Source organism: Nerophis lumbriciformis, linkage group LG30 (assembly GCF_033978685.3).
Source record: "Nerophis lumbriciformis linkage group LG30, RoL_Nlum_v2.1, whole genome shotgun sequence".
NCBI classification, from domain to species: domain Eukaryota; kingdom Metazoa; phylum Chordata; class Actinopteri; order Syngnathiformes; family Syngnathidae; genus Nerophis; species Nerophis lumbriciformis.
In genome coordinates this window covers 7,179,082-7,193,084 of record NC_084577.2, presented here as the reverse complement: position 1 = coordinate 7,193,084, position 14,003 = coordinate 7,179,082, and the positions used below count along the sequence as shown (strand labels likewise).

The 14,003-nt window shown below is 40.3% G+C and overlaps 1 protein-coding gene across 1 annotated transcript in view; it reads right to left on the bottom strand.

The window, feature by feature from the left end:
• Positions 1-14,003, bottom strand: part of ecel1 (endothelin converting enzyme-like 1) — a 176,505-nt gene that overhangs the window by 126,746 nt on the left and 35,756 nt on the right. The window contains exons 4-7 of the mRNA XM_061925937.2: positions 12,537-12,605; positions 12,057-12,167; positions 6,089-6,181; positions 4,251-4,375 (exon numbers count right to left, since the gene is read on the bottom strand). Coding sequence (XP_061781921.2) covers positions 4,251-4,375; positions 6,089-6,181; positions 12,057-12,167; positions 12,537-12,605 — 398 coding nt within the window. The remainder of the gene's footprint in view (positions 1-4,250; positions 4,376-6,088; positions 6,182-12,056; positions 12,168-12,536; positions 12,606-14,003) is intronic.

Here is a 14,003-nt window from a genome sequence, read left to right as displayed (position 1 = left end):
ATCCCCAGGTGCATGTCTTTGGAGGTGGGAGGAAGCCGGAGTACCTGGAGAGAACCCACGCAGTCATGGGGAGAACACACAGAAACAAACTCCACACAGAAAGATCCCGAGCCCGGGATTGAACTCAGGACCTTCGTATTGTGAGGCACATGCACCAACCCCTGTATCACCGTGCTGCCCGTTGGCACATTGTGTAAATTGTAAATAAAAACAGAACAATAATTTGCTAATCCTTTTCAACCTATATTCAATTGAATAGACTGCAAAGACAAGATACTTAACGTTTGAACTGGAAAACTTTGTTATTTTTTGCAAATATTAGCTCATTTGGAATTTGATGCCTGCAACATGTTTCAAAAAAGCTGGCACAAGTGGCAAAAAAGTATTTGCAGTCTATTCAATTGAATATAAGTTAAAGGATTTGCAAATCATTGTATTCTGTTTTTATTTACGAATTACACAACGTGCCAACTTCACTGGTTTTGGGTTTTGTACATTGAAACCACTTTTTTTTTGGCACGTTGAAGTTGGGTTCATGGGAGAAACAGTCAATAGGTTGCAACTAGGTATGTCTGATAATATCGGCCTGCCGATATTATCGATAAATGCGTTAAAATGTAATATCGGAAATTATCGGTATCGTTTTTTTATTATCGGTATCGTTTTTTTTTTTTTTTTTTTTTTTTTAATTAAATCAACATAAACAACACAAGATACACTTACAATTAGTGCACCAACCCAAAAAACCTCCCTCCCCATTCACACTTATTCACACAAAAGGGTTGTTTCTTTCTGTTATTCTGGTTCCTACATTATATATCAATATATATCAATACAGTCTGCAAGGGATACAGTCCGTAAGCACACATGATTGTGCGTGCTGCTGGTCCACTAATAGTACTAACCTTTAACAGTTATTTTTACTCATTTTCATTAATTACTAGTTTCTATGTAACTCTTTTTATATTGTTTTACTTTCTTTTTTATTCAAAAAAATGTTTTTAATTTCCATCCATCCATTTTCTACCGCTTATTCCCTTTGGGGTCGCGGGGGGCGCTGGAGCCTATCTCAGCTACAATCGGGCGGAAGGCGGTGTACACCCTGGACAAGTCGCCACCTCATCGCAGTGTTTTTAATTTATTTATTTTATTTTATGAATTTTTTTAAAAAGTACCTTATCTTCAACATACCTGGTTGTCCAAATTAGGCATAATAATGTGTTAATTCCACGACTGCATATATCGGTTGATATCGGTATCGGTTGATATCGGTATCGGTAATTAAAGAGTTGGACAATATCGGAATATCGGATATCGGCAAAAAGCCATTATCGGACATCCCTACTTGCAACATTACCTATACATATTGCAATATATATACAAATATTTTACATAGGAGATAGGGTTGGACGGTATACCGGTATTAGTATAGTACCGCGATATTAATTAATCATATTTGGTACTATACCGCCTCTGAAAAGTATCGGTCCGCATTTATGTGTATACACTCAGGAAATATGTCCCTGGACACATGAGGACTTTGAATATGACCAATGTACGATCCTGTAATGACTTGGTATCGGATTGATACCCAAATTTGTGGTATCATCCAAAACTGATGTAAAGAATAAGTGATTATTACATTTTAACAGAAGTGTAGATAGAACATGTTAAAAGAGAAGGTAAGCAGGTATTATCAGTAAATGAACAAGTAGATTAATAATTAATTTTCTACCACGTGTCCTTAATAATTTTGACAAAATAATACAATGGAAAATGACACAATATGTTACTGCAGATGTAAGCAGCTAAATTAGGAGCCTTTGTTTGCTTACTTACTAATAAAAGACAAGTTGTCTCGTATGTTAACTGATTTATTTAAGGACAAACTTGCAATAAGAAACATATGTTTAAAGTACCGTAAGATTTTTTGTTAAAATAAAGCCAATAATGCAATTTTTTGTGGTCCCCTTTATTTAGAAAAGTACCAAAAAGTATCAAAATAATTTTGCTACCAGTGAATAGACAATATGTCTAATTTTTTTTTTTTGACAGTCCATGTATGTTGACAATCACACGTAAGACTGAGCTGCAGCACACTTGCCTCTTTTCTCCCAGCTGTGTGTGTAACTGTGTTAGTTTGCATGTACTTTTCCGACATAAAAGTAATGATAATAATCATAAAAACTTAAAAAATAGTGCTCGCAGTTGAGTTTTAGTCATGATGAATGACACTGTGTGTGCTAAATAATTATACTTGCATTTTCTCCTCCCAGTATTGTGGACCTGCTGATCATCATCATATATTCTGCATATTCATATTCATGTCCTTGTTTTGGCATACGTTTTTGCTTACTACAAGCTGTGTCGCTGTCAAAACGCTGTCAGTGCTACTGAGGCCACTTGAAGTGTGAAACTGCATGCAATGATAATGAATAAAACGCCTCCAGATAGGAAATGCATCTGTCTGCCATAAGTAGAAATGGATCAGTTATTAATGCAGTAGTGCTCATCTTTACAATAGAGTGTTACGGTTCATGGCTTATCGAGGCAAACTGATTTTTTTATGGACCTAAAGTTTCGACTGACAGTATGCATGTATGTAGGAGTATGACATCCATCCAGTATTCCACAATAATGACAAGAAAGTAATACACCCTCCAGTCAACCAGTCAGTCATCCATGCGTGCAGCTTGAGTGTTGTCGTGTAGAGCACAGTGAGTATTGGCGAGCTGTCAGCCGCTCTAACACACATTACTGACGTGGTAAAGCCCATCAAGAGCAAAAAGAGAAAATAACAATGTGTGTGTGTTCTTGTGTGGAATAATAGTGTGGGTAGATCAATAATAATCAGCTTCTGTAAAACTGGTAGGTAATTCAACAGGAACCAACGCCCGACTAACATCCTCATATGTGGATATCGACACGGAGAGCACATCGTAGTATCTCTATACTACTCATGGACAAAGGACAAGGGTCCAAAACACTTAAACAAATGTGAACATTTTCATCTTAAAAAGTGCTTACGCACAGAGCTTTGAAAATACATGTGTCACATTGTATTCCTTCCTCACAGACAGACCCCAATCTGTGAGAGTGGGCAACACCACCTCCAGTGCCATCTCCCTGAGCACCGGCTCCCCCCAAGGCTGCGTCCTGAGTCCGCTGCTGTTCACGTTGATGACCCATGACTGCTGTGCCAGGTCCACTACTAACCACATTGTGAAGTATGCGGACGACACGACAGTAGTGGGCCTCATCCGTGACAACAATGCAAAACCAACAACCTGGTCCTGAATGTCAACAAGACCAAGGAGATCATCGTTGACTTCAGGAAGCACCAGTCCAGCCACGCTCCACTCTACATCAACGGCACAGTGGTGGAGATAGTAAGCAGCACCAAGTTCCTGGGGGTGCAGATAACTGACAATATAACCTGGTCCCTACACACCGGAGCTCTTGTAAAAAGAGCTCAGCAGCGCATGCACTTTTTGCGTTGGATGAAAAGAGCACAGCTCCCTGCCCCCATTCTCACCACATTCTACAGAGGCACTATAGAGAGCCTGCTGACCAACTGGACTGGAGCCTGCAATGCCTCAGACTGGAAGTCTCTCCAGAGAGTGGTGAGGACGGCGGAAAAGATCATCAGGACTCCTCTTCCTCCTATCCAGGAGATCGCAAAAAGCCGCTGCCTGACCAGGGCTCAGAAAATCTGCAAAGACTCCTCCCACCCCCACCAAGGACCGTTTTCACTGCTGGACTCTAGAAAGAGGTTCCGCAGCCTCCGAAGCAGAACCTCCAGGTTCTGTAACAGCTTCTTCCCTCAGGCCGTAAGACTCTTGAACGCATCATAATTAAATTATCCCCTCAACTCCCCCCAAAATGGATTAACTCGCTGGAATAAAAAAGACAATATAACATACATCCATAAACGTGGACGCATGTGAAAAAGTGCAATATATTTATCTGTACAGTAATGTATTTATTTATTTATATATATATATATATATTTATTATATATATATATATATATACATATTTATATATATTTATTTATTTATATATGCACCTTATTGCTTTTTTATCCTGCACTACCATGAGCTTATGTAACGAAATTTCGTTCTTATCTGTGCTGTAAAAGTTCAAATTTGAATGACAATAAAAAGGAAGTCTAAGTCTAAGTCGAAGTCACATTGTATTGATTCTGGAGAAAACCTCCCCACTCTCTGTAGCACTTGCATAATGTTTACCTTTTTGATGTGGTCTTGATGATGTCGGACACTTTTTGTATGTAATCGGTGGCGAGCACCACTATCTCCTCATCTTCAGAGAAGTTGTCGTCGAAGATTCTATCCAGCAAGCGTTTCCAGTGAAGCTGTGGTCAGACATTCAATTATCAATCATCACTGCACATTACTGATGAAACTACATTTGGCTTGTTTATAAGCCATCCAAAATGTGAGTGCTTGCTTATAGGCTAATGTTTGAGGAAGAGCATAAACGATGCATTTGATTTACAACAGAAGGATAGAACATATTATTGATAGTGTATGTGGATCTCTACATCGAGAGGAGACAGGTGAGGTGGTTTGGGCACATCTGACCAGTAGGAAGCCACGAGGAAGACCAAGGACACGTTGGAGAGACTATGGGCCTGATTTACTAAGATCCAAATACCTCGGGCTAAACAGCTGGTGCAATCTACAAAATATGTTAATGAGCGTGTTGCTTGTAATCTACTAAAACTGCGCGTGCAATTGAAAACTGGCGCAGACCGCCTTATTTAAAAGCTTGTATTATCATCTTTTAAGCCAACTCGGGGGTGGTGAGAATGCTCCGACTTTCCGAGGAGGAAATCCAACTTCGAGGGGAGTTCCAATTGAAATTCCGACAAGAAGTTCCGAAATTCCAACTTTGCAGTACAAATGGAACGCACCATTCGGCTGCTCCCCCTGCGACCCAACTTCGGATAAGCAGAAGAAGATGGATGGATTGATAGGATTTGTGACTACTGAGAATTGGTCTTTTTTGCTCAGTGGCCTTGTGGTTAGAGTGTCCGCCCTGAGATTGGTAAGTCATGAGTTTAAACCCCGGCCGAGTCATACCAAAGACTACAAAAATGGGACCCATTACCTCCCTGCTTGACACTCAGCATCAAGGGTTGGAATAGGGGGTTAAATCACCAAAATCACCGCTGCTGTTCACTGCTCCCCTCACTGCCCAGGGGGTGGAACAAGGGGATAGGTTTCAACACACCGAGTGTGTGTGTGTGACTATCAGTGGTATTTTAACTTCAACTTTTTGGTACTTTTTTTTTTTAATTCAATTAAGTTTGCAAGGAAATTTTTACAAAGTGAAACTTATATGTTTGTTTTTTTAAATCTGATCTCTTAAACCACACCGGTAGTGTTCTTATATATATTTTTTATTTCAAAATGTTTTATTTGAAGAAAGCTTTCATTTAAAAGCTATACAAATAGTTCAAAAACATCACACAAAAAAGATCAAAGCAGAGATGAAAATAGATTCAGACCTGCTAACTTCTATTAAAAAAGCGTTTGAAGAATCAGTTAGTTAAAGCCTTAATTGCACACCGTGTAAACCAGATTTGCATCCTAAATCTATCCGTATTTCAGCCCCAGATTCAATTGACAGCCAAAATAATTCAGCATCACAGAGCGTTTCTTAATGTTCTGTTTTTCCACTTCAATTTCTGCTTCTCTGGCCCCATTTTACAGATAGCATATATTCCCTCTCACCGTCTCACTGTGTGTTTTTAATCTCTTTTTTGGCTGGAAATGGGAAATCAGGCATTTTATCTTTCAGGTTTTCTTTCCTCATGTGTCCCTCCCTTTAACCACAGAACATCTTGAGGATGTCTGTCAGCATTCTCACAGCTCCAGGGTACAGCCTCCTCCTTCTTCTTGCTCAAAATCCAATTTACCCTTCCTCTTCCGCCTGCCATCATGTCTAACACCCTCCAATGTCCTTTTTATATTCCTTCCTTCTACTAGCATTCAAGCTTCATTTATAAGTCCTGCATGGTGGACACCTTTTGTGCATGTGTGTGTGTGTGTGTAGTACTCACACCAGGAGCCATGCGTTGCAGCTGCCTGAGTGTAATACGGTTATACATCGTGCTGACGTCCCTTCTCTGGTCATCATATTCAGACACAGTTATCTGAAAAGAGATTCAAGTCAACAGTGCACATGCATACAGGAGGTTCTCGAGGTTCAGTGCCTACGACGTCCTACGTAAGTTGGGTTTTAGTGTAAGCCTGAACTTAAGACGTAAACTAGTCAGTGCAACTGTACCTAATGAAGTGGGTACGGTTGTGTCTTCTGAAAAGGGATGTTGGCTTATTGGGAGGAGGAAGTGTCACCACGCTGCTTAGTTACGACTGTCCATTTTGAAGCAGAGCCTTACACATGTTAAAGGATACCATCTTCACCATTCATGATGGTCGCAATATTGAGTGACTTGAACCGGCCTTGCAAACAACGTTGATTAGCTTTTCTCCACCATACTTGCCAACCTTGAGACCTCCGATTTCGGGAGGTGGGGGGTGGGAGGGGGCGTGGTTAAGAGGGGAGGATTATATTTACAGCTAGAATTCACCAAGTCAAGTATTTCATATATATATATATATATATATATATATATATATATATATATATATATATATATATATATATATATATATACACATATATATACATATATATATAAGAAATACTTGACTTTCAGTGAATTCTAGCTCTAAATATATATTTATTTTATTATGTATATATATATATATATATAGCGCATATGCCAAATTTTCAAAGAGAACGGCCTACGGATCACGATTGAAGCCAACAAGCAAACCGTCCACTTCCTTGACGTCACTTTCAACCTGAGAAATAACAGCTACCAACCATTCACGAAACCCAACACAACACTCCAATACGTGCACCATGACAGCAACCACCCACCCACCACCACGAAAAGAATATCTACCGGAATCAATAAAAGGCTATCGATGCTGTCATCTAGCAAAGCTGAATTTGACCAAGCAACCCCCCCATACCAAAAAGCCCTTGATGAAAGCGGATACAATTTCACCCTCACCTATGAACCCACGCCAGGAAACCAGCCAAAAAAGAACAGAAAACGAAACGACATCATCTGGTACAACCCCCCATACAGCAAAAACGTCTCAACTAACATTGGACACAAATTCCTCAATCTGATTGACAAACACTTTCCCAAAGACAACACCCTAAGAAAAGTATTCAACAAGAACAACATTAAATTGAGCTACAGCTGCATGAACAATATACGACAAATCATCTCAAACCACAACAAAACAATTGCAAATGAGCTGTCGGCCCCCAGACAGAGCGACTCCAAAACCAACAAAGACTGTAACTGTCGAAAGAAACCTGATTGCCCCCTCAACGGGGGGTGCTTACAAACATCAGTTGTCTACCAATCTAAGGTAATACGCAAGGACATTAACACATCCGACACATATGTAGGATTAACCGAGGGAGAATTCAAAACCAGATGGAACAATCACAAGGCTTCTTTCAGGAACAAAAACCTGCGAAATACCACAGAACTCAGCAAACACATTTGGGACCTCAAAGACAATAATGTTGAATATTCAATAACATGGCAAATTCTTGCATCCAGCACACCTTACAATAGTGGTAATAAAAGATGCAACCTATGCTTGAAAGAGAAACTGTTTATTATTTACCGTCCAGACCTGTCATCCCTCAACAAGCGCAGCGAAATTGTAACAACATGCCGCCATAGACGGAAACACCTCCTAGGTAACACATGAGCCAATCACCACGCCCCTAGGCCAGCCTGTACCCACCCACTCTGTGCCCTATATAAACCATGGTATGTGAATGCTCCCATTAAAATCTCCTGATGATTGAGGGTACCCCCCCTCATGAAACAGGCCTGTAGAGATGAAATAGTCTTGTGATTTTTTTTCCCACACATACATATATATATATATATATATATATATATATATATATATATATATATGAATAACAGAAATACTCCATTCTGTATAAGTGCTTTCATCAAATGCACTAGAGTCTGGAATCTTCCATCTCTCCCTAGCTTGGCCCAAAACCGGTCAGTCTTTGCTTCATGAGGAAGATCTTCACTGCCAAGCACTTGGTACTCCACTACTTCTTCCCGGGGGCTATCCAGGTCCAATCGCATCTGCGGCTTGGAACTTACAAGCGTATTTCTTCATCTTACTCGTCGTCGGCGTCGCCACGGCTGTATCTTCCTCGTTCTTCTGCTTCGTCTCCTTGTTGTGTGCGCAGTTGTGCACTGCACTCTCTAAAAGCCCTAGATGTTATTGTCACATATGCATGTACAGTAGATGGCAGTATTGTCCTGTTTAAGAGTGTCACAACATTGCTGTTTGGCAGACAAACTGCTTTACGGTAGACGAAAACGTGACTGCTGTTGTTGTGTGTTGTTACCGCGCTGGGAGGACGTTAATGAAACTGCCTAACAATAAACCCACATAAGAAACCAAGAACTCGCCCTTGATCATTCTACAGTTATAACGTCATTGGGCAGGCATGCTGTTTATATTGTGGGAAAGCGGACTCAGGTCCACATGGAGCTGGAGAGGGCGTGGCCTTCAGCTCCGACTAAATTTCGGGAGATTTTCGGGAGAAAATTTGTCCCGGGAGGTTTTCGGGAGGGGCGCTGAATTTCGTGAGTCTCCCGGAATTTTTTTTTTACCTTGGCCTCAGTCTGGAACCCCACTCTAGGGGCCCAGGCTTAGATTGAATAATTGTTTTTCTCACCCCCCCTCCTCTACAGCGTTTACCTGTTTCTCACCTTTTTAGTAAAGGGAGCCGGAAGTTGGCAGACCCGTCAGCGTTCCTGTTCTGTCTCCCTGTAATGTTTGTCTGTTCTTTAATGGGATTGTGCTGAAAATCTTAATTTCCCCTCGGGGATTAATGAAGTATTTCTAATTCTGATTCTACCAGTGAGTACTGTAATCTACAGTAGAACACACTCGAGGCCACTACAAGCATGAAACAAGTGTAAAGGTGACTATATAGGTGTTATTTCATATTTAGAAGGCTGTATTATAGTTAGGGATGATGCTCGAACCCGGTTTTCCCGGTTGTTCGATAAGAAAAGAACCGAGTCCTCGGACTCGAATCCCTTTTTGAGAACCGGTACCCGTTATCGAGACCACTATAGTAAAGAAAAAGAGGTGGTTATTTATTCAAATCCCAAGGAGCGAATCCCGTCCCGACAAGAAATGCCCCGTGAGACATCACAAGAAATGACGTCACGTAGCCCAGTCATTTGTCACGGTGGGGTGCAGCCTGCTGCGGTTTGTTACCGGGACGCAAAACTGACGGCTCCGGACAAAAGCGTGCGGGTAGGAGATGATTTATTTCTCATAAATCATACACATTACAACAGACAGGAACGAAACAAAAGGAAAGCGTGCCGTTCGCACGAGAAGCTAAGGCAAAAACTTACTTAGCACAGGATTACTAGAAGCTAAGGTAACTTTAGCACAGGAATCATGAGCTCGAAAACCAGAATGCCAACGTAACTATTGCAAATGCAAACAATGAAGCCACGACGAGTGACCGGAAAAGGCAGGCTTAAATAGAGTCTCTGATGAGCAACAGGTGTGCGTACAGGGCAGGTGAAAACCATAAGTAACCATGGTGACTAAAACAAACCCCCGAAGTGCACAAAACAACTAAGGAAGTCCAAAACTAACAGAACATAACTAAACAAAACATGATCCGAACACATCATAATACATCACAGTTTCATATCATTTCACTTTACAGGAGTAGGAAGAAGTAAAGCTTATTTAATCCTACCCCTTTTCCCACTTCATAGCGTTTACAAATGTATACATCATTTACTGACCTTTTTATAATAAAATATCTGTGAATTAGTATATACAACAGTTTTGTAATATGGAATTCATTAATTCAGTCATTATTAATATACTTAGATGAAGAATATCTTATTTTCAATAAGGTTGAAAGTATTTCTCATAATTCTTCTTCTTTGTACTTTGTAAGCACGATTCATTTGAACAACCTCATAAACTGGATCATATCAGTACAATGTTTAACTTCTTTACTTAATCCATTCCATCATTTAAAGGCCTACTGAAACCCACTACTACCGACCACACAGTCTGATAGTTTATATATCAATGATGAAATCTTAACATTGCAACACATGCCATGTGTTAGCTTACTAAAGTGCAATTTTATATTTCGCGCAAAATATCCTGCTGAAAACGTCTTGTTATGATGACGCCTGCGCGTGACGTCACGGATTGTAGAGGACATTTTGGGACAGCATGGTGGCCAGCTATTAAGCTGTCTGTTTTCATCGCAAAATTCCACAGTATTCTAGACATCTGTGTTGGTGAATCTTTTGCAATTTGTTCAATGAACAATGGAGACAGCAAAGAAGAAAGCTGTAGGTGGGAAGCGGTGTATTGCGGCAGGTGTTGTGCCGGATAACGCACCCCCGCCGTAGAATGCACCCCTTCACTGTTGTGCCGGATAACACAGCCGGTGTTTCATTGTTTACATTCCCGGAAGATGACAGTCAAGCTTTACCATTGGCCTGTGGAGAACTGGGACAACAGAGACTCTTACCAGGAGGACTTTGAGTTGGATGCGCAGACGCGGTACCGTGAGTATGCATGCAGCTGCGGCTTCCAAACATTTGATCGCTTGCCCGTACGTGCGTGCCGCTATGTGCATGTCACGTACGTAACTTTGGGGACTTTGGGGAAATATATGTGCTGTATGAACTTTGGGGAGGTGAACGGTACTTTGGGCTGTGGGATTGAGTGTGTTGTGCAGGTGTTTGAGTTGTATTGGCGGGTAATATGGACGGGACGGGGGAGTTGTTTGTTATGCGGGATTAATTTGTGGCATATTAAATATAAGCCTGGTTGTGTTGTGGCTAATAGAGTATATATATATGTCTTGTGTTTATTTACTGTTTTAGTCATTCCCAGCTGAATATCAGGTCCCACCCGCCTCTCACAGCATCTTCCCTATCTGAATCGCTCCCACTTCCCTCTAGTCCTTCACTCTCACTTTCCTCGTCCACAAATCTTTCATCCTCGCTCAATTAATGGGGAAATTGTCGCTTTCTCGGTCCGAATCGCTCTCGCTGCTGGTGGCCATGATTGTAAACAATGTGCAGATGTGAGGAGCTCCACAACCTGTGACGTCACGCTACTCGTCTGCTACTTCCAGTACAGGCAAGGCTTTTTTATCAGCGACCAAAAGTTGCGAACTTTATCGTCGATGTTCTCTACTAAATCCTTTCAGCAAAAATATGGCAATATCGCTAAATGATCAAGTACGACACATAGAATGGACCTGCTATCCCCGTTTAAATAAGAAAATCGCATTTCAGTAGGCCTTTAATTCCACATCATTTTAGCTGTTTGCAATTTTACCAAATCATCGAACTTTAATATTTTTGACTCAATAAATAAAGTGTTTATATGTTCTCTGTATCCAACATTATGTATCAGTCTAATTGATCTTTTTTGTAACACGGTTAATGAATATAGCGCACATTTGTAGTTATTTCCCCACATTTCTGCACAATAACTCAGATATGGTAATACTATAGTAGCGAGCAGTAGAGAATGTGAAGTGATTTGTTAAACCAAATATTGTGTTTTTTTCCATATACAACAACCTATCTGGACTCGATAAGAGAATCGATAAGGAATCGGTTCGATAAGAGGATTCGATAATAGGCTCGAACTTGATAATTTCTTATCAAACATCATCCCTAATTATTGTTCAAAAATATTTTATTGTTTATGCTTTATCTATGAAATTATTTGATGTATTAATATTAAACGTACTTCTCGGAAATTCATTTACCGCGGTCATGTCTGCGCTAAACAACGGACGGCTAAATTAATAATTTATAGAAGTGCGAACATAATCTGGAAACGTTGTAACACACATATGCTTGCACAGAAACATCACAATCAGCTCACATTGGCCAGACGGGTCTCCAGCTCTATGATCTCTTTGGACTTTTGTGTAGCGTTGTGAGCCCCCAGCATGCTCAGTAAGCGCTCCATCAAGGCCTTGTATGCCGCCAAGATCTGTGAGGAACAAGGACAGCACTATTTGAGGGACGGAGCATCATCGATAACAGCTGGTGATGGCGTGACGCGGCGAGGTGGACAGCACAACAAAAGCGCAGTGGGAGACAGGAGAAAACAGGTGGATTAATGCGGACGAGTGAGGGGTGAAGACATAAGTGGGGATGGGAGGCAGAGAAGCGAGGGAAGGAACAGTGAACTCGGTGACAGTGACGGATGCAGAAAGGAATCATGAAGGAAGGGGGGTTAAAAATGGTACTGGTAAAACAGGAAGTGAGAGCAGAAAGGCGGAAGTGCATGGAAACAAATAGTAATGGAAAAAAGAAAATGATGGATGGTCACAATAAACTGGAAGGTAGAGTTTTTTACCTTCACACTGTCCTCATCCTCACCCAAGTAGAGGCTCCTCTCAGGCAGTGTTAGTCCCTCCTGATCAATCTTTACACACACACACACACACACACAGATGCATGCACACGTACGCACACACACACACATATTTTAATATGATGATCAAAAATAGTGCCAATACTTACAAGCTAATAAATCCTCCTCCAACTGATTATCATCACATTTATTTGAGCTTCTTCCAGCCCTTTGAATATTAATGCTACTCAAAATTAATGCGAAATGTAGGGCTTTGGATTTGCACATTAAATTCTAACATTATAGACACGTGTGTTCCTTATTGCAATTACATTATTGTAAAAGGTTTTGCTTGTGACGACATATTGTATCAACTCTTTACTGCACGACAAGATGCCACATTTTATAACTGAAGTGAGGGCTCAAAATAAACCCATCACTGTGAAGTGGTAACATTTCCATTTTCTCTGGCCTGTCATGGAAGAAAAATATTGATACTGAAAAAGTCCCATAAAATACATAAAGTCAAATGCCCCAAGGTCGCGCAATTCACAATGTTTCCAACGTTTTCCGGAAAGTCGGGTAAAACTTCAGAGCTCTGTCATGCTTTACTGTACGTCTCATGAGACCATGAAAGCATTAAGCGGGTATGTGTACTTTTCAAAAGAACCGGCATCAACAAGGGAGGATAAAAAAACTGAAGAAAATAAGCAAAATATACACCAGAAGTGACATCAAGAAGTGGTTTCAAACCTGTGGGCAGCCAAGAAATGTGTTTGAAATTAAATCAATTAAATTTTTTTGTCTTCTGGTATGTTTTTTTTTAAATAGTCCCACACTATTGCACTTATTTGAACATCCTCCATCATTGGTAAGGTAAGCTAGTAAAAATGAGTTGCACTGATTCCCCTGTTTCTGCATCAAGGTGAGTTTATTTTTACTGTTGTAATTGGTGTGATACGTGTAAACTCTAATAATTTTTCCCATATAACATTATAATGTTGATGTAACTGTCACTCTGCCACCTGTTCTTGTGTTTTCATAAGATATTGTTTATGTTTTTATCTAACAGAGCTTCTGCAGTCATTTCGTTGTCTGTCTTGACTACAAACGTTCAATGACAATAAAACTTTCGTCCATGTACAAACCCCGTTTCCATTTGAGTTGGGAAATTGTGTTAGATGTAAATATAAACGGAATACAATGATGTGCAAATCCTTTTCAACCCATATTCAATTGAATGCACTACAAAGACAAGATATTTGATGTTCAAAGTCAGAAACTTTATTTTTTTTTGCAAATAATAATTAACTTAGAATTTCATGGCTGCAACACGTGTCAAAGTAGTTGGGAAAGGGCATGTTCACCCCTGTGTTACATGGCCTTTCCTTTTAACAACACTCAGTAAACGTTTGGGAATTGAGGAGACACATTTTTTAAGCTTCTCAGGTGGAATTCTTTCCCATTCTT